The following is a 21785-nucleotide window of genomic DNA, read 5'->3' on the forward strand; positions in this document are numbered from 1 at the left end:
TAGATAAAGGCTTTGATGGGAAGTGGATATTTCCCAGGGACATTACAAGCAATAATCCAGATGTTATGGTGTAATGCAATGAGTGTCCATGGATAGATGGGGAGCTCAAGCCAAGCAGCGCCTGCTGTAGGCCTTAGCCCTCCACTCCCATGCTGTTACGCCATATGGAAGCAATCTCCAGGCCCCCTTAATAGCCAGCTTTGGATTCCATTTTCACAGGGCTCATAGAGCTAAGTGGAGCTGTTTTATGGACAAGTTAGATAGAAGCCTTTCCAAGATAAACATCCAATTCGAAATTAGGACATACCAAGCTGCAAAATTATTTTAGGGCATATTTCATGGAAGCACTGCCATTTTTCTAAGGCGATTGCCAGACTGTAGAATGCCCTTTGATCCCTTGTGGACATTACTCCCTTTTTTATAAAAAGGGTTTTGAAATAGTTGCAGTGTTTAGGGAGGAATATATCTGCTGGGACTTTGAAGTATGTCCATGGGAACAGTCATGCTTTAGCTTTTTGGCCCAAAAGACGAACTTTAAAAAAAAAAGAAAAAGAGAGAGAGAGAAAAAATTACATTGCAGCTGGATTTATGAATCAAAATCTCATTTTCTTTTTAAAGGTAGGAATTTTTACCCATTGCGCCAGGAAAGCCAAACGGGGTGTTTAAATAGAAGTATATTGATATGCTTGTGGGATTCAGAATTCAGTATTTTAACCAGTAAAAAGCAAGTAAAAAATTTGTGAGTTCACCACCTATGATTTAAGAATTTTGTTGCCGGGTAATTGATCCATAAAAAGTAATCTTCAGACATCAGGTGCTTTTGCAATCGTTTTATTTAGCAACAACATTTCTTACTTGCTTTTAAAGCTAACACGTCCTGTTTTAAAGTGACTTGTGAAATCTTCTCCTCCGTCTTGCTCCCACCTGTACATGACATGATTGAAGCTCCAAAGTGTGGCGAGTTAAAAGTTGCTTCAGGAGAATAAAATATGGCAGGATTTTTACTGCGGGAAGAAAAGTATAGCCTTGAGTTTTAATGTTTCCAGCTCACTCCCCCCAAATAAAGGCCTATTTAATCATCCTCTGTCCAATAAAATATTGCCAGTTAGCAAACTGTTAGCGCAGCCGTGCTGTGCAAGATGAAGCTGCGAAGGTAACAAATGTGGCTACCAGGTAACCATAACTCCAGATAAAGAGCCTGGTGGTGTCAGTGTTTTTTCAGCAGGCATCAGTATTTTTGATTCGTGGGCTCAGTTTCTGGGAGCAGGAACAGCAAAGGCAGCGGGCAAAGAGCTAACGCAGGCGGTGGGTGGCTGAGTGATGGAGGAGGTGGAAGATGCTGCTCAGCCTTTCACCTGGCCATGGGCTTTATGGTCCTGGGCTGCCTCCCCAGAAAGGACAGACCTGCATTTTATGGATGTAGCTGGAGACATTTTAAGAGTTTACTTTAGTTTCTCCCCTGTTCCATTCCCCATCGCTCTCCCGTGCCTTTCCCTGAGCCAAGGTAACAGATTGCTCTCAGTGCTTGAGGTCTGCTCTTGCCAGGGCTCAGCCAGGGTAGCGGAAAGTGACTTCTCTGGTGGTTTAAGCAAACCCTGCTGATTTTGCTGTGACATTGAGCACCAGCCCTTCACAGGGCCAGCTGTAGTACAGTCAGACAGAAAATCCATAGCATCCTACTGCCCTCCATTGCCTGCTCACCCTTAGAGAAGCGTGGTGTCTCTCACTCCTGGTGTGCTTTCATATCACAGTTAATGTGAACATGAAAATGTCTTTGGGTCTTGAAACATTTCATGTTGCTGCCTTGCTTTTCAGACGAGTTTCACGCGGAACGTGCGGCTCTCCGAGTCTCTGCGCAAGAACCAGCTGTGGAACGGGCTGGTCACCATCACCCTCTTGGAGGGGAAGAACATGCCCAGGGGGGGCTTGGCAGAGATTTTTATTCTCCTCAAACTGGGGGATCAAAGATACAAGAGCAAGGTAAGTATTAAGGATTTCCTTGAGATGTCTGAAGTCAATAAGGTGCTTGATGTTTCTTTTACGGGTGTTGCTGCCTCAGATGGAACTATTCTTGATATTCTTTTAGGTAAGTGAGTTCAACACCAGGAGACCAGTCCAGAAGCATTAACATTTTGCTCTGTTTTCATGCCAGTAGAGAAAGAGCAAGTTAGGAATATATTGTGTGTTATCTGTGTTTTGTGTGTTTAACATACTCATCATGTTGATGGATGTTTGACATTAATATGAAATGAAATAAAGCTACATGCATCACACATCTGTTTTGTTCTCTGCCAGTACAGAAGTTGGTCTGCTGGAGAAGTAGACCTGAAATGGTTTCCAGTGCAGGGGAATTATTATTCTTTTAAAGTTCCTTTCTTGAAAAATGTTACATATTGCAGAACCTGCCCCCGCAAACAGACAAAATGTTCCGTGGTTTTGATATTAATTTTTATTCTTCTAGGCTGTGTTTATCTGTATACAGTTCAGTTTCATAAGAATCTAAGAAATGAATGGGGTTCCCAAAGATACACATTTCATCTGCAAAGTCTAATAAGAAGAAAGGCTATAATTAAAATAATACTCTGTTGAGAGAGCAAGAGCGCTGCATGTCATGAACTGGAAGTGCAGAGGAGGAGAAAACAAACCTCCTCCTGTACAAAATGTACAGAGCAAGTTCACAGAACATAACATTTGGATGTAGGCACATCTGAAACCTGCACTCTGTCCCTCACATCAGACCTCAAACCAAGGTCATGATATGTTTTTTATTTAGGAAAGTAGTTTTGAAAAATAACAAATGGTTTAGTTACTTTAGAATAAATAGATGTTATTCCTGTTACAATCCCTTTCCATGCATCTCTCTAATGGTCCATAGATGTGTTGTGAATCTGCAAGGCTGAGCTGTCTGCTTAACACGGGTAAAAAAAATATGGCTTTGGGTTCCTTAACTCATTCAAACCTGTTTCCAGGTGACTGACTTCAAAAGGGTTGTTCCTGATTTCTTCCAGTGTGTGATGGTGAATGATGACCACAGCCCACTGGAAGTGGAGCTGGTGGGTCTACCTTGCATTTCAGAATTTCCCCAGCTGTTCATTCAGATAACAACTGTCTGTTGTAATGAGAGGGAGGAAAGAGAGTATTTAGGAAGATGAGACTATATGTGATGGGCTGGGGGGCTTTGGTTGGAATGACATTAGTGCTTGATGCTCTAACATCCAGCCTTGTTCTGTAGAGTTGATTTCTTTTTTTCTTTTTGCTTTACTGTGAAAATAAGTACTGTTTAAGAAAAGTAAATATTATAACTGCATGTTTTCTAGACACTGTGTAAGAGTGCAAATCCTCAGTGGAGGGAACAGTTTGATTTTCACTACTTCTCTGACAGGAAGGATATGTTGGACATTGAGGTGTGGAGAAAGGATAACAAAAAGCACGAGGAGCTTTTGGGAACGTAAGTTGGATTTGAGTTAGATTTTTTTGTTTTGGTGGGGGGAGAATGGGGCAAGTACAAAAAATAAAGTGATTTTGATTATTCTTTTTTTTAACTGATCAATTTGTTTTCATTTACCAGCATCATAATGTATTTTTCTCTCCTTATTCCAGTAATGTCCAGGTTATGTTTACATTATGTTTATTAAAACCTATGAATAGGTAATTGATTAGCCAAAATCTGAATGCAGAGACACCCAAGCTGCCTCTAAAACCCGAAATATTGTGGGGACTCAGTGGCATTGAGGAGGCAGGATTTTTCTGTATTTTTGTGGTGATATTGCTCCACATCCTTATACACTCTGCCAGTGCCAACCCAGGGATCTTTGTTTTCCTTTGAGGGTGGTGTCCCCTTTTTTCTGTTTACACTTTGGTGTTGTGTTCTTCTATGATGCTTTAATTCCATTCCACTCTATCTGAATTTGTACAGTGTTATTTTCTTAGTAGTACCTCTCCCTTCCTTCCTTTGGCTTTCAGCATTGTCCTGTGGACCCATCTCCTCAAACAGCATCTGTGCTGTTGGGTACATGCAGCAGCACCAAGAACCATTCACTTTACTGGAGACCCTCTTTGTTCTGTCCATGCTCATCTGCTGGCAGGATCATTGCCACAACTCTGAATTTCCTGAGGGTGGGGACCCTGCCTGCCATTGTTTGCTGCTCTCACCTGGCCAGGGTTTCACAGCTTGCTTACTAAGTACAGTAACTCATAAGAACATTCTCTTACTTTAAGCATTCAAATAGTTTGAAACTATTCACTGAGAAGAACAATGCCCTTTGGCTCTACAAATGTTTGTGGTTTTGCAGAGCAGGAAATTCTTTCTGGCTGAGTGCTGTTGCTCATCACATGGAGAAGTGGCTGAAGATGAATCTGTTCCTTCCATTCTCACAGTTACTTCCATTACTTCTGATATTCTGTTTAGAGTTAAGAAATAAAGCAGTGTTTGCAGCTGCCTCAGGTCAGTCTCCCTGATGCTGGAGCAATTCTTCCTTAGGTTTTCCCCCTTTGTTTTAATTTATCCTTATGTTTCCCCCCCTTATTTTCCTACTGGTTTCTGGCAGGTGGTACTTAGTGTGGCAAAAACTATCAGTGAAATGCTTATTCTATTCAGCACTGGTGAGGTCTGTGTGGTAGATTTACCTGAAAGTACAGGTAAATCTTCCAGGGTAAATCCCTGGAAGTGTTGAAGTTCAAGTTGGATGGGGCCCTGAGCAGCCTGGGAAGGTGTCCCTGCCTGTGTCAGGGGGGTTGGAACAAGATGATCTTTAAGATCGCTTCCAACCCAAACAATTCCGTGATTCTATGTTTAAATTTATTTTTGATGTCTATGTGGAGAGAAAATTTTCTGCTTTTGTTGTCTTAAGCACAGCAAATTGGCTGTAGCATCAAACCAGGAAAAAATACACTAGTTTTTGAAGAGCAATTGCAAGAATAGGTAAACACCAAATGCTTAATAACAAGTATTGTTTTTACAATGTAGAAACTTTTTGACACCCTATAAATAATATTTTATGAAGGGTTCAATGCAGTCTAATCTGGAGAAGGATTCTGTTGGAAAAACAGCATTATGAGGTGCCATGTTTATTGTCTCCATGATTTCCAAGTTGAGTTGTGAGATTTCTGGATTTCACAACATCATTGTAAGAAATATTCTTTAGTGAAATGTTTGTGGGTTATATTCGGTCATTACACACAGCAGTACAGCCAACTGCCCTCAAATAATTCACATGGTTTTAAGGAAAAAGCAAAATTTTCTGGATCTCAGTTAATAATTTTGTGGTCTATTTATGAATAGAGTTAGAATTCATTATGCTCCCTTCCAGCCTGTTCAACCTTCAGCTGTGTTGGTTAAACATTTAAATATATGCATGTTTTTAATATTTAAATGAAGTTGGAGGTGCTCACAGCGGAGTCAAATCTGATAATCCCGACTGCTGAACTTTTGTGGCATAAAGACTCCTGTTAATTCCTTTAGACCCAGGATTTCAGATAGTATGGATGCCTTAAGCCTCTGGAATATGGTTCTTCTCCCAGGCATAATTTGGTTTCAAGGTAAAATACTGTTCCTGAAATAGGACCTGAAGTGTCTGTGGAGAGCATGGAACATGCAGAATAAGGGATACCTTACACCTCTGGTGCTGAACGCAAACACCTGGGGTGTTTGTCTGCTTCTGAATGAGTGAGGAAGCATTTCATGCCACCCTTCTATCACAAAACAAACCCTCACTGTCAGTGCACATCACAAGCTAAATTATTACATTCAGCCTACCTGCAGTCTCCTTAAAGCTTCAGCTGGGTCCAATTTCTCTTCCTCACTTAAAATCCCGCAGCCCTGAGTGGTTCAGCTGCAGCGTCTGACACTGAGGGCTGGCTGCTTTTTGGTGCTGGATGAAATAATCCCTCTATTTAGTCTGCACAGGACTGTTAGTAACATTTATTGAGTGCTTTTTGTGTCCTTTGGGATAAGAGGCATGCTATAAACAGGAGACGCTGTTAATGTATATGAATAAACAAAGGTGTTAACGTGTGCAGAATTTGTCCAGGCAGAGTTAAATTGTTTATGCCAGGTTGTTAGTGTTTCTGCACTGGGGGATATGTTCTGAAAAAAGAGATGCTGCAGAACAGTGACAGGTTTTCCTTCACATATTTACCTCAAGAAAGAGGTTTTACAAAAATTGCTAAACTTAAGCCCATGAGCTCTGAGACTGGAGTGCATCCAATATCTTTATGATGAATGCCTCCAGGAAACTGTCTTTGCAATAAGAAACAACCCATGTTTTAAAGGCTATGCTGTTGGGATGGAGCAGTAAAATCCCCACTATAGCTGAACCAAAACCTTCACTTAAGTTTCACCAGGCTCTGGGATGAATCAGAAAAACAAAATTTATCCATGGAATAAATCATAATGAGACCTTATTAATTGTTTCCCTGACACCTGTGGTATTTGAAATTCCAGGTACTAGTCGCAGATACATCTTTCTGTACTCTGTGGTAATGATCCTGATCTCTTTTGTGAAGGGTTTTCAAGGAGTCTGCAAGGGGTAAAATGGCAACGTTCTGTGCAGATTTTTTTGTATGTATTTATATATATTTAAAGATTCCTGTCATTATTTAATTAATTGTGAATGGGAAAGTAAAATACAACTCCATGGCTAGTAAGAAGCAAACCTCAGCACTTTTTAGTGAAATTTTAACATGTGATTCCCTGATAAACAAATGTTTCAATCCCAAATTTACTGGGTACTGTTCTCGAGTACTATTCCTTTGCAAAATGAATAAAAAAAAGGGGGAAAAAGAAGCTACAGGTGAGGGCTTTAAATCAGAAGAACAGTCTTAAATGAAAACTAAAGCTCTACAGGACAAGAAGCTAATATAGGGGTGTAGACCTCAATATTAATCCGGAGGTGGAAGGAAAGCATTTAATTAATTGTGGTTAAAAGAAAGAAAAGTGTTACAGTTGTGTGCACAATGCATTCTTAACTTAGAGAACTGCAGCCCCTATAGGTTGTGCATGTAGCCACTTGTGTGAAAGATTATGTCTGAATTTAATATGTAACATAGCAAAAGATGACAACAAGCAGAGCTATTCTATCCTGAGATAGGATTACTGTCGAGGATTTAACTCAGGAGATCATTTGTATCACCTGAAGTACAAATATCCTGAGAATTTTGCCCTTTGCATTCAGATCAGGCAACTTTTAAACAAAAGTTGATTAACTCCATTAGTTTGATTCTGTGCCCACCACAATAATCTCCTACTACTTTCCTGTGAAATAATTATCCGTAATAAGATCTTGCAGATAGCTGAGAAAGAAAGAAAGGACGAGTTTCTGTTTCAAGAGAACGAGGGAAGTAGTTTGAAAATCATTAGACTCGTTTTAACAGTGTTGAAGTGTTTGTGTGGAAATTGCTGAATTTGTATAGCAAATTGAATGTCTAATTGTTTTACCAAGCTGCATTCTTTGCAGTCTGATCGATTATGTTGTATAACCTAAATGAAGCAGGTTGTCTTTTTTGTTTTTTCTTAAGCCTTTTTCCAGTGCAAATGTGGATTTTCTTTTCAGCTCCTCACAAGAAAATAGAGGCATACCTTGAGTGAACACAGATGTTTTAAGGAAAGTTAGTTTGCACAGAAATGAGACATGATTTGAGGAAGAAATACTTACACTCCACCTCCTGCTGTTTTCCCTTCCACATGTGTGTCCCTCCTACCCCCACACCCTTATTCTCCATCTTTTCTTTGACCTTATGCGAATCAAATTCTTTTAAGAAGAGAAGCAATTCCAATTTGCCAAAAGAAGATGGAATTATATTTAACTTTGCCTTTGACATATGATGGAGTTCTGAGGTTATCTATTGGTGGGAGATGCACTGTTGTCCGAACAAGTTGTGTTTTCTGTCTTACTCCATGGAAAGTTTTAAACATAAAAAACAACTGCAGCTTTTCCCAGTTGTGGACTGTGTTGAGTGGGTGGTGTATGAAATGCTGATGTGGGAGACATGGCCTCTCTTGCCAGCTGAACCACAGACCAGCTGGGTGACCTTGAGATTTCCCCTCTCCTTCCTTCAGTTTCTTCATCTGGAAAAAAAAAAAACCAACAAAGCAAACTAAATTCCATGATAAGGATACATCCCCCCTTTTGTGCTGATACCCAAAGTATCACTGAAACTTCTGCAGCCTGAGACACAGCGGTGTTAGTGCAGCCAGGGTGATGTTGACCTCCAGTGTGGAAATGATAAGGGCTTTTTCTCAAAAAGAAATAAGGTCTTTTCTCTCTCTTTGTTGTTGTTTTGTTTTCTTTCCTGCTGTAACTTTTCCTGTCATATCTTTCTGAAGAGTCTAGGCGTAGCAATGAGCTTTAAATGCAACCTCTCACACTTGGAAATGGTGTTGAGAGGCAGCCTACGCGCCGAGCCGTCTTGGTACTCTGCCTGGTTTATTTTCCTTCTCTTTCAAAGCACTTGAAAGCAGTTAATAAGAGTAAACTTGAAACCTGTTGTACCTCCAGAGCAGTGGAGAGAAAAGAGCACACTTAAGGCAAAGTTGTTCCCGTTAATTGTGGTCAGAGGAAGCTTAAGGAGTTGTGTTGTAATACATGGAGCTACTGGACAACTTAGAAACTCCTCAGAGCAGTGGCTTTTACTTCCTAACACAGTTTCTTGGGTTCTCAGGCTGAAATGTTTTGAGATTTTTTTTTTTCCTTTTTTTCACCCTTTTAGCATTCACAGAAAATAGGCTGTTAAGAAGCGGAAAGCATGCAATTTATAGCAGATGGGCATAAACTGCTCCAGCTCTACTACTGGAATGGGATCAATCAGGAACACTGCATGCGCCATTTACCCAGAAGAAACCCACCTGGGGGAACCCTGTGGAATTTTAGCCTATTAAGACAACACCTTAACAAGTTTAGTTTAAATAAAAACTTGTCGGCAGGCATTAAGCGAAGCAAAACCCCTTGCTCTCCATCATCCACTGCCCGTCCTTTTGAGAAATGTCCCTCCTCTTGCAGTGTGGCAGCAAACCTTCTTCTTCCTTATTTTTGTTGGTTTTTTGGTTTGTTTTTTTTTTTTTTTCTTACCCTTTTTTCATCTGCAACTTTTGCTCAGCCTGCTCTTACAAGCCAAGGCCCACGGAGGTTCAGGAAAGTTCCACTCCATTAACTGGACTTCTAAATAGAAGGCATTTAGCTGAGCCAAGTGATTAGGCTTTTTGTTGCATTTAACCACTCCCTTCATGTATAACTGGCTGCCTGGTGATCTCTCTGCTTTAGCCCATACTCATATTTTATTATTGTCTCTTTATGAATGTTTCTCTTTTATCCTCTTTGTTTTATTTTTGGGGGAAGTATCAGGTTAATGATACATATTATGTGCAAGGAGTGGGTGGGGGGGGGACTTTTAAGACAATCCTTCCCTTTGGGAAATATAACAGTACACTGAAAATGTAGCTCTAGTAAGGCTTGTAAAAGAGATTGGGGCATACAGTATAATGTAGCATAAAATGGAGTATGTGACTTTAAAGACACTAATCTATTTTAGACTAATGTTTTAAATTTTGCATTTGCCCCTTTTCTTTTCCCCCCGGTGAAATAAAATTGTGTTTCAAATCCATGACAAAACACTGGGGGATTTTAGAGGGGAGGTGAGGCAGGCCAGAGTTAAGTTTTCCTCCTGTACTTGCAGCCCAAACCTTTTACTTCCCCTTACCAGTAGACAGACCAGAAAGCAAAACTTGACAGTAAGTGCAATAGAAATTGCCTAGCTGGTTTCCCGTGTTTAATTTTGAGATTTTTTTTTTTTTTTGCATTCTTTCCATCTTGAAGAAGCAATAAGTTTTGGTGTCTTCTTGCTACTGAAATCAATACAAATGTTGTTTTATTATTATTTTTTTTTACTATCTCCTTTTCCTTATTAACCCTTGGCAGTGTCATTCTAGGTGCCACGTTGACATTACTGCCCTGCCAACAAAGCAGACCAATTGCTTGGAGCTGCCTCTGGAAAAACATCCAGGGTCCCTGCTGATGCTGATTGCTGTTGCCCCATGTACAGGAGTGTCTATCTCTGATCTGTGTGTCTGTCCTTTGGGAGACCCCAATGAACGGCAACAGATTTCTCAGCGTTATGTGAGTTTGTGTTTCTTTTTTCTTTTTCCTTTTTTATTTCTTTTTTATTTCTTTCTCTCTTTCTTTTTTTTTTTTTTTTTTTTTAGTTTTGAAATAGTCAAAATTGCAGGGCAAATCATAATAACATAATAACATGTCCCCTACCAAAGAAAACTATTAAATGGAATAGTTGTTGCATTTTGAATGACAAGGAGATTGGCAGGGCAGATAGACCCAAGCAATTTGGCTGTTTGTATTTGTTGAGTTTGAAACTAATGCTGTTCTTTGCAAACTTGAATTGTATTAAGAGATTATCATGGGGAATGAGACACTGAATATCATGAAGAGATAATAATATACTTAGCTTTATTTCTTCCTCTATGGAGGTTATTTTCTGGACTTTCAAATGTTGGGAGATAAAGCTATATGATGGCTTCCACATCCTCAAAAGCTGCTCAGGAAGGAATAAGTGTATCTCAAGTTGTGCCAGGGGAGATTTAGATTGGATATTAGGAAACATTTCTTCACCAAAAGGCTTGTCAAGCACTGGAACAGGCTGCCCAGGGAAGTGGTTGAGTCATCAATGCCAGAGATACTTAAAAGACATGTAGATGTGGTTTTTAGGGACATGGTTTAGTGATGGGTGTGGCAGTTCTGGGTTAATTTCTGGACTTGATGATCTTAGAGGTTGTTTCCCACTTAAACAAGTCTGTGATAAGTTATTTAATAGTTCAGTAGTTTCTGTTGCTTATATATCTTTGTGCTTTTCTTCTTGCAGTGTATAAAGAATTCCTTTCGGGACATAAAGGACATTGGCTTCTTACAAGTCAAAGTTTTAAAGGCAGTGGACCTGATGGCAGCAGATTTTTCAGGTATTTTATTTCTGTTTCACAGCATATGATGCTATAATATATTGCAAATGATAGACTTTGTGCAGAACTGTCAGTTGATCAAGGAAAAGTGAATCATCCCATCATCTCTCCAGCGGTGAAACATGCCTCAGGGAACTGAGATACCAAATGGCAGAAGCATGTGGGAAGGTCCAGTGGATGGAGATCTTAATTTCCCTTTATACCTGAGCAGTCTGACAGATAACTTTCCAACAGCACGTCCTGCTAAGTGTTTTTTCCATCAGGAATATGTAAAATAAGAGCTGATACAAAGCAATGGTGCCTGCAAGGTGCCTGCAAAGCACCTGCAAAGCAAAGCCTCTCCATCTTCTATCAGGTATCTTGTGAGTTTGGAGCAAGACTGAAAGATTTTGGGGTGTCTGGTGTGGTGCTGGGTGTGTGGGTTTGGGTGATGCTGCAGGCTGTCACCTGAAAGAGAAAGCTTGTCAGCAATGGGCTGTGAGTGCGATGCTTTCTCTTACAGCTTATTTGAGGCTTCAATTTGGGATGACCTTTTTGGTGCTCTTACTCCATGAAAAGTATGGATTTTCCACTGATCTGTACCTCAAGTTGTGCTTGGTCCTGACAGCAGTGGACACTAACACCTTTTAAAACCACAACTTTGTATTGTACCTCCGGGGAATGTCTAGGAGGTTGATACTTCTCTGTAGTGACTGCCTGGATATTATTATTTTTATTATCATCTTCTCCAGGATTCTGGAGACCTTTTAATTCCCCTCTCTATCTCTCAGCAGCTCATAATTCACAGGCACAGCATTGTGTGTTGTGTATTTGCTGACATAGTCATTTTTTTAAGATAACTTGTTGATAAAGGCAGGGAAGATGCTAGAGGGAAAACACTCTTGCCCCATTCTCTCGTATTTGTGAAGGCATTGTTGCATAAGAGAATGCTGCTCCTAAAAAAAGGAGCAAAGGAGAAAGCCCATGATTAATCATGGTACTATTTTAGGGCTATATTCAATTCAATGCTTAACCCTGAAGTGGAAAAAAAACTTTAGTGCAGAGAGCAGTACTTGAAGGAACTGAAGGACTTAATTAAAAAAAAAACAAAACCAAACCAAAACCTGTCAATAATGAAAGGAAACTTGTAAAGAAATCCATAGCTAAATTGACATAAGGTGTATGTCCATATGGAATTAGGAGTGCAACTGCACCTTGCTGACTAATTTAATTTAATAAGTGTAGCACAGCAGAGCAGCCCCAGCCTTGCCATGTGCCAAAGGTTCCATCTAGAAATCGGTGATGTTTTAATATAGACAGTGTTCATGGAAAGAGCTGAGCCCAGAAGGTTTTTTACCCTCTGGAAAACTTTGCTGATGCTAAAGCAGTTGCATCACTGATGGATTTGGCCCCCTTTCCCTCAGTACTCAAACAGGAGCATGTGGGTGGATAATGAACATTGGAAGAGACACGCAGGTTCTTGATTCTGCAATTCAAAGACTTTTCATACAGAGTATGTGACACACATTCCTTGTGCATAGCACAGAATGAAATTCTGCTTAAGTAAAAGGTTACTCAGTCTGTCATTATATTCAAAATAACCCAGGCTTTGAGCCTGATTCATGAAGCAAATGACAAATTGTTTTTCAATGGCAGTGCTGAAAATATCCTAGTATTATGCTGTAATAGACCCACCAAATTGCAAAAGGATGCAGCCATTTTAGGTAAAAATAGCATAATTTCTGATCATGAAATGAGAGACATAAAGATTAATTATCTGTTCTGAGCCATTCATAAATGATTAGTGCAGCAATTATGGGCTTCCATAATAGAGCCCTCCTAGAGCAGTGCCATATTTCCTGCATTGCCAAGGAGACTGCTCAGATTTATTGTTATTGATAAAAGTAAATTCAAAGTCCCTGCTAAAAATCTAATAAAGGGAAAAATCGCAGAGGGAATCAGAGGTACAAAGATTTCCAAGGGTTAATAGAGGAGCAGTGTGAGCAGGTAGTGTCCCCTCCCTGCCCCTTCCTGTAGCAGTCATGAGTCTTATATCCCCCAACTCCTGCAGACCAGTGGGGATGATGCCACCTTATACCTTATTCCCACAGTAAAGATTGGATTTTGCTGTGATTGGGATTTCTGTCAGTTGCTTGTATATTGTAATCATAGATTTTAATTGCAAGTTTTTAGCCTGCTGTAATGATAGTGATCAGAAAACACACAGTATCTGCTTTGGTTTCGGACAGTGTTCTGAAAATCCATATTTTACTGTTTGACATAAATTTTGGGCTGGTTTCCAGACAGCTGTATCATATATGTAGAAGCTCTTCAACCACAGCTAGCCCAGTTTGAGCCTTCCATGCTTTTATATTCCTAGATAATAGTTTTGTTGACGTGGAAATGACTTTTTCTGCTTTGTTGGATGTTTTCTGTGTACGCATGAGAGTTCTTCTCAAACACTGCATTTGCTCACTGACCAAAAAATAGCATTCAGAATACCAAATTATACAGTGGGATTGTTTTTGGCATATACCAGTTTGCATTTCAAGCAGTTTCTCTGAAAGGCTACGTGCATTTTCCACACTTATCAGGGAATAGGCATGTAAGCTGAAAAGGAGAAGACAAATATATTCCAGTAATACACATGGTCTTTAAACTTTACCAATATTGACTAGTTAATACCCACTGTTTACATACGGGAAAAATTCCTGTTTAGTTTATAAACTTCTGAGAGTAAGACCCTTAAAAGCTCTGCATTAATAATAAGGATTAAGAAAAGGACAGCTTTTGCTTAAATATCTTGTTTGTCTGGTATCTAAATCCCTGCATTGCTGACATATTTAGTTGCCTACATAAAAGTTAGGCTGGAGTGTCTGTGGCTGAGTTGTACATGAGCATTGGAGATGAGATTAAATCAGATACTGAGCCAGACATGCTGATAAGGGGCCACTCTGCTCACAGAGGAAACTGCTTAGCTCCAATGAATTGGGAAAACTACAAATTCATGTAATGTGGGTGATCAAAAAATACATTAGCCAAACATGTCTACAGCTATCAGATTCCATGTTGACATCCTTCTTTACAGAAGAGGGTTTTTTTTCCTTTTTTGTTCTTTTTGTTTTGGGGGGTTTGCTCTGTTTGTTTCCTGTAAGTCCAATACCTGGATCATGCATGGATTCTCCAGTTGATGTTGGGTTTTGTTTAAACTGTGTCATGGTGTAGAGCCTTCATAGCTTCCAGGACTTGCTCACATGGAACTAATTGAAGAAATGCTGCTGATTCAGTCAGTGTTGTGCTTCTTTTCTCCTGATGTGGATACTTAATCCTGTAATCTACTGAAGAAGACAACAGGCTCTAAGCAGAGGATAAAATGGGGAGTGTAACTGCAGCACTGCTGCTTCCCTGGGTCAGAACAATGGTGCTGCTTTCCTGAGGGCATCTGAGTAATTAATTGTCAACATGAAAAGATCTTTCTTGCTGTAAAGACTGAGAGATAATTCACTGGAAGTCTCAGAGTTCAGGTATTAGAGTGAAGCCCCCAGAGTGGGCTATAAGGTGAGTGTTGGAGTTCCCAGAACTGGGGATGAGTCAGAGATACTGTTTTCTTGGCAAGTCATTCCAACAGAATGGAGCACTTTGCAGTTGCTTTAATGGATCTAATTTTATTTAACCAATTGCTTCCTCAGCCCTACTGCATACTAAATACCAGAATTGGTCCACTTAATTTTTTTTTTTTCTTTCCCTAGGCAAAAGTGATCCTTTCTGTGTCTTGGAGCTGGGAAATGACATGCTTCAAACGCACACCGTTTACAAGAACCTCAATCCAGAGTGGAACAAAGTTTTCACATTGTAAGTGGATTGCTTTGGAAACCGTGCAGCAACTCCAGTCAGCAGCTTAACTAGGAAAGCTATTGACTTTGAGAAAATGCAAAGGTCAAGTTTAAGATATGTCATTTTTTCATAGTCAGAGAGAGGATGTTGGAGAAATCTCAAATATAACTTAATTAAAGCCTTTTGCCTTTTACTAGTTCTTGCATGGAGTTTATTAATAGAAGTCATTAAAAGAAAAATTACTGTGATATTTATAGGAAGAATCATGACTAGACATAATGGAGTCATTGCTTGATCCAAGATATAATGTAGCAGAAAGTTGAGACCAGATACTCACGCCTACATTTTCCGTAACTTAAAATAAAATATATTTCATTGTACCTTGGTAGAATCCGTGTTTAATTTGAAATAAGCAGAGTGTTAGGGCTCATGTTGGTTTTGGTATATCTTCTGAATTTAAACTAGTCAAACATGCTCCAAATTAGATGCTTTAATTTTTATAGAAATCAAGGTATTCTTTTTATTAATATTAAAAGTTATAATTTAGGTATTACTTTTAGGCAGCGCAATTTTTTAATCTTGCTTTATGCTGACAAAGAGTTTTGTGAATAAGTGAATGAGATAAACATCTCCCAAGACTGCAGCAGTCTGTGCAAGGAAGGCAGCTGAAAGGGCTGGCAATGAAACATTTGTGACATTTGCATCTGTCCACTGGAAGAACAGTTTGAAAATTACCAACTTCTTGCTGAAGCAACATTTGTAAATACTAGGCTGGATGAGAACACGAGAAAAACTATCTGATTTCTTTTATAGAAATACTTTGCTGGATTTCTGTTTAATTCAGGGGTGCAGCTGAATGCTTGTCCCTTGGAGTCCTTTCTCATACTTTGTCTGTTCTCAAGAAGCTTCCACTCATCACTGTTTTTTCTGAGACTGTGCCAGCAGATGAGTCTTGTTAGATGTTCAGCCAGCAAAATAAATCCAATAACAATCCAAATTTATTTTATTTAAAAAGAAAGTTTGTGTCTATACTTCCTGTGGGTCTCAGAAATGTCAGCTATGGACTCTTAACTTTCTTACTAATGTTGCCTGGTTAATCCAAGCACCAAATCTGCAGAGCCAGTCAGGCACTCACATCTCTCCTTAGATTTTTGTCCATTAAAAAAAAAAATTAATTAAACCCCTTAAAAGCTATTGATGATTTAGATTTATTTTGGAGCAGCGTGGATTGTTTTGAGTGGATGAGTCCATTTCAGCTGGAGCTTTCAATACCACCAGAAAGCCCTCCACTTTATATCCAAGTTTTCTGCAACACACTTACCTGTGTGTGTGTCACTGTGCAGTTTTAATGCAGTGAAGCTTGGGTCTGAATTCAGCCCTTGACCTCTCCCAGTCACCAGCTTTCTCTCTTGGAGAGCTGAGTTTTACATTGATAGCATCACCAATGCAAAAAGAAAAAAAAAAGGTCACTGTCTGTTAGTTTCTTCACCTAGTTATGCAACTGAAACATGAGGGGGAAGCTTGGGGAATACCCATCGCTTGATTCATTTTGGGGGGGGGAATTTAATTAAATGCTGGTTATATACTCCAAGGTAATACAAACTTAATTAGTAAAACAGTAGTCTTGGATCTTTGTGGAGGAGGCTGTGTGCATGTGTATTGAATGTTATTTTTTTATGTGTCTGCACGTTTTTGTTCCAGCCCTATTAAAGATATTCACGATGTTCTGGAAGTGACAGTGTTTGATGAAGATGGAGATAAACCCCCTGATTTCCTTGGAAAAGTTGCCATCCCTTTGCTGTCTGTAAGTTACCTTTACCACATGTATCATGGTTGGCTGGGAACAAGTTGCATTTTTTGTCCCCCCCCCTGTAGCACAAAACCCCACAGATTTAAACAGATTTTGTGATCTATACATGCCTTAGCTGGCAGTGTTTATAGTTCTCCTTAGTTTAACGAGCGCTGTCAACCCCATCTTAGTACAAATTTGGTTGATTGGAAAGCAAATTGCAGAAATGTCTGTACTTCATCAGTGCCATGTAGGTCTGAAAACATAATTGAGTTGTTCTGTATGTTTCCACATCATCTTCCGAAGGTAACATTTTAAGCATGTCTTTGTTCCGTCTTGCTTCTTTTTACTCCGAGAAAGTAATTGCACATCGCAGTAGGATTGACTAGAGATAGCTGTTGTTATTGGCACAGCTGAATAAAATTACCTAAAAGGGGTGTTTTCCACTCCATAGTGCTTTTAAAGACTGGTGGCTTTTGTTCTGTAAACAAATATGTGAGGAGTGAGCGCTACCATGGGAGTATAAAATCAAAACTGGAAACAAAGCGAGCTCAGGGGAAAGTGGTTGCTCTGGAGATTAGAGAGTTGAAGCTTTTTCAGAAATAGCCAAAAAAGGCCAAGCTAAAGAGAGTGGAACATGAAAGGATCATTAAAAGACTTTAACAGAGAAATGGGGGGAAAGCAGCTTTGTGTTTGGTAAGACTGATTTAATTTTGAAACAAGACTGGTAATAATAGTGAGCAAACCAGATCAAGAGGACGTAAACAGCTCCATGTGTACGTGCAGTGTCACAGAAGGTTCTGGTAGCTTTTAGAGTAACGTGTAGGAAGAACTTTCTAGGCTGTGACTTATTAAATCAATTAGTAGATGAGGCTTGAAACATCATGGGACTCTTGTGTCATATTAGTCAAGTTGTGTAAACACGTTTAGCTGTAAGTGTGGGGGTTTCTGTGAGTTGTGAGGCAGTGATGCCTTGCAGAGGAGGTTCCCTGTGCAGAGGGGAGCCTGTGACAGATATTTGTGCAGTTGAGCCCTGTGCAAACGTGTGGGGAGATGATCTGTTGTGCAAACATCATGGTGTGATTCTTGGGGTTGTCCCATGCAGGAGCTGGACTCAAGGATGCTTGTGAGTCCCTTTCAAGTCAGGATATTCTATGGTGACATTTATGCTTTTCATATATAACCTGATTCCTGCACCACAGGCTGTGGTGAGATGCTTTCAGCAACGCTCGGTGTGATGCTGTGGGTAATAGCACTCTCAAATAGGCAGATGGTAGATCCTGATTGAAATTGCAGAGTACAAAATTGCAGTATTGTTTTGAAACATGCCTGTGAAAGCATATTCACCTCTGCAGAAACGCTGGCACGCATCTTCCAGGGTTAAGGCAAGAGTTTGAGTTTTAGAGGTCGGCTGCTGCAGGAGAGGCAGTGATGGATTTGTGGGGCTCTGTCCTAGCAGAGGCTGGAGAAATGGGAGATTTCTAGAGGGAAAGCAAAGGTCCCATCTGATCAAGGCAGGCCATATAAGCCTCACAGCATAAGCACAGCTGAGGCAAGGGACCCAGTCAAGATCAGAGAGAGGGACTGAAACATTTGGTATTTCCAAATAAATAATAAACTGCCCAAAAAACTCTTAAACTGACTTAGAGGATATGATCCCAAACTAAGGAATGCTTTATAGTGGGAAAGAAATAGGTCTGTGTGCTTCGGTTTTGTTGTGATTTTGTCTAAACAAGTGTATTTCTTGTATATGCAAATTAAAGGCAATGTTACTTCTGAATCTCTTCACAAAAGTGTGTTTGCTTTCATCCACCCTGTGCTCTTTACAGTACACGCTGGAGTCTGAAACAGGGGAACCCCAGCAATCTGGGGATATGAAAAGCCTAAGATATAAAATGTGAGGAGTAAGTACTGAGCTCTTGGCGGCCCACACGCTGTTGTGAGCTTGACAATGCTCTTCCCTTTGTGGCTAAGACTCTGTGATCTTTTTGGGGATATTTTAGATTGTTTGTCTATTTTTGTAGCTTGAGTTGTCAATATCTCCTATTTTAGAACAATATTAGAGTCAGTTGGGCATGGAGGATTATTTGATGTTTACAGGGAGGAAAAAACCTCTTAACATCTTTTATTCCATTTTTGATCACTTTGCTAATTTTTCCCCAAGTCCTCGTATCTCTGATGTTACTGGAAGAGAGTGGCTGGAGCAGCTGCTCTCTTGCAGACCCAGTGCTTGCCAAATGGCCTGCATGATCGGCAGCAGGCTGTGTGGGCTCACAGTGAGGAGATGTTAGATTTGGATTTTCTGTTGATTTTATAGGCATTTGTCAAGTATCCCTTAGGAAGCATGTAACAAGGCAGAGGAGGGGAGTGCATGTGTGTGGTAATGTCCAAACTATTCAGTGTAGGTTTTTTTGTGTCCAAGGTTTGAGACAAAAAAAAAAATAAAATAAAAATTGTTTATGCTTTCCCTTGCCAACTGATCTTCCTCCTTCCCATCCAAACTTCTCTGCCTCCTATTTCAGTCAAATCTAGTGTAAATACACTCATCTCTGCTTCTGATTAAAAACATTTTGCACCTATTAACTTGGTCTGCTCAGACAGAGAATTGGAATTTTCTAAGCTCTTTTTCTTGAAATGGGAATTTCAACGTATGTTGTAATTTTGACTCTTTGAATGTATCCTTTGAAGCATTTAGATAAATATACTAAAAGAGAACAAAAGTTAAATACTCAAGGAAGCCTCACAATCACATAGATTTAATTTCTGTATGCAATCAGACCTAATATTTGCCTGGCATTGAACTGTCTTTTGAAAATAGATGTGCATTTGCCATTTTTTTCCTGTTAAAAATGCACAAGTTTGACTTGTGAGCTGTCAGCACGTGAAGTAAGTTTACTTCAGGAATTGTTCATGGATGACTAGATTCTTTTCTTAATGAAAAATTGCCTTGAATAAAGTATATGTTGGAGGGATATGAAATGTTTAATTAATATGACAACGAATTTTGGGTTAAATGTGTTCAGTAGTCCCACACTGGCATTTTGCAAACATGACTACACCCTCATCATCACATTAACACAGGAATAATCTTACGGCGGAAAAATTCAGGGATGGTGAAATTACGTATTCTTCCCATTCATCCTTGACTGTGATCTAGGATTACTGAAGGAATCAATTAAGAAAAAAAGCTGGGCAGTGTGAGAGGAGTTTTAGGGTGCCAAATGATGATTAAAGCTGCAAACTTCACGTGCTGGTGGATGTGATAAAGCAGAATTGAATAAATGCACATTTTGCTAGCAATAAACTGAATTTGGGGACAGAGAGAGAGAAGTTCTTTGTGGTTTAGCTTTAACTTTTCCATGTTGATCAACCTATTGTACTTTTTTTCTCCTGTCCTTTTTGTCAAATTACTGTCCTCCTCTAAAGCATGTGTGAGGCCTCATCTCCAACACTGCTCTGGTCAGCCACATTCACAGAAGCACAGTTTAATCTGGAAAAGACACCGATTACTGCTACCAGGCTATCCAGCAAAATGGATCCCTCTCTTGCCAGAGGTGACTCATAGAGTATGGCTTGGCCAGCCCTTGGGCTGGGAGGGAGATCCTGGAGCATGGGGAGTGGAAGGGAAGCCCATGTGCACTGAATGGAACAGGCTTTTGTGCCAGAAACTGAAGAAGGACCTGGGGAACAGAGAAGTAGGGCAAAAACTTTATTACTTCAAGAAAGAAGTTTGATAGGTTTTAGAAGTTTTGTAGGTTCTGGGGGACTTGAACTAATTATCAAAGAAGTCCTTTCTAGCTCTGTGTTCCTTTGTGTCCCAGATCTTAGTAAAGGCAACCGTGTGTCTCTTTGTGAGGGTCTGTCTTTTTTCTTCTGTTTCAAGAGACTCCTATCTCCTAGAAGGCTGCAAGTTATTAGAGACATGGAAGCATACAGTGTGCTTCAATGAATTTGAAAGCAGAATATATCAAATATCCTCATGTAGAAAAGCCTTTGAGTGAAGAGTTGTAGTGCAGAATGGAATATTTTTTATCTGCTGGATTATCAGCTCAGAGTAGTCCTCAGCTGCACCCTTTTTTTCCAGCCGACAGGAAGAGGTCTATGAAATATTTCCAAGTGCCAGGCAAGGTCAGTAGCCAACGACACACTGAAAACAAGGAGGGTGCCTTTGGCAGGCTTAATTGTCTAAAGCATGGCCTGGATTCAGAGAGCAGACACCTGACGATTGCACTTACTTAGCACTTGACCATAAGTGCACAATCCATTCCAGGAGAAAGTTTTAGAGTTTGAGAGAAGTGAAATTGCTGTGTTTATGCAATGGAGGCAGCTGTGAAGTGTGCTGTCTGTTCTGACTTTTATCCTCATAGTGAACCAGGACTTTTGGAATGGGGAAAAATCCCCCACATCTCTTCCAGGAAAAACAATGTCTTGTTTCTGACATTAGATTCTCCCCTAGCCACTCACTGCTCACTGAAAAGGCATCAACAGGGATGTTGTCTCAAGTATCACCTAGGATCCTTGTGCTCCAAGGGTTTTCAGCTCCTCCTCAGATTGGCTCGAAGCCCTTGTATGAGAGCCCTGCCTGCTTGCTTTCAGTCCATCAGGTCCATATCTCCTTGGTCTTTGGATAACAGTCCTCTGCTAAGAACCCAAATCTCCATTCCACTTCGGATCCCACAGGTTATTCAAAGTGAAGTGTTTGGGGTAAAGAGTTTTGGGCTGAAGAAACAGGCATTTTGTACAAAATTGGTTCAGTGCATATGGCAAGACTGGGGGGGAACAAAAACCTCTTTATTCACGTACAGGTGGATCAAATATGTGGCTTGCTTTCATCTTTTCCTGGGGAAATACGTCCTTTGATAAGGGGAGGTGTGTGTCTATTACAAGACAGCTTTATGGTATGCAGGGCAAATGGGATGACATTGTGCATCAGCAATGAGCTCAAGCAGGAATATCAGAGGTCCCAAATGCTTTAGATGAATTACCCTTGGAGAGTAGCCATTACCCTCTCCACACGTCATGGGTGTTGATGTACAGAGGTTTAACCCAGCGTTCTTCTGTCAGGTCATCAATATATGACATTGAATCTGCATCAAAGCTGTATACAGAGTGAAGTTTTCTTAAAATCAATGTAAAAAAAAAAGCCACTAAACCATATTTCTTTGAGACAAGAGCAATGAAAAAACACGCTTTGCTGCGTAAGGGTCCTGTCTTCTCCGTGTT

At 40.0% G+C, this 21785-nt stretch overlaps 1 protein-coding gene across 8 annotated transcripts in view; it reads left to right on the plus strand.

Moving 5' to 3' along the window:
* MCTP2 (multiple C2 and transmembrane domain containing 2) overlaps positions 1 to 21785 on the plus strand; it is a 149166-nt gene that overhangs the window by 75483 nt on the left and 51898 nt on the right. For 7 of the 8 annotated variants that reach the window (XM_069026017.1, XM_069026018.1, XM_069026019.1 and 4 more), the window contains 6 exons: positions 1816 to 1980; positions 3318 to 3448; positions 9923 to 10109; positions 10867 to 10960; positions 14689 to 14791; positions 16475 to 16577. In XM_069026017.1, the coding sequence (XP_068882118.1) occupies positions 1816 to 1980; positions 3318 to 3448; positions 9923 to 10109; positions 10867 to 10960; positions 14689 to 14791; positions 16475 to 16577 (783 nt within the window). Of the gene's footprint in view, positions 1 to 1815; positions 1981 to 2979; positions 3054 to 3317; positions 3449 to 9922; positions 10110 to 10866; positions 10961 to 14688; positions 14792 to 16474; positions 16578 to 21785 lie in introns of those variants that run through there. The other variant, XM_069026025.1, reaches the window with a different exon arrangement.

This window comes from Aphelocoma coerulescens, chromosome 10, assembly GCF_041296385.1.
Source record: "Aphelocoma coerulescens isolate FSJ_1873_10779 chromosome 10, UR_Acoe_1.0, whole genome shotgun sequence".
Taxonomy (NCBI): Eukaryota; Metazoa; Chordata; class Aves; order Passeriformes; family Corvidae; genus Aphelocoma; species Aphelocoma coerulescens.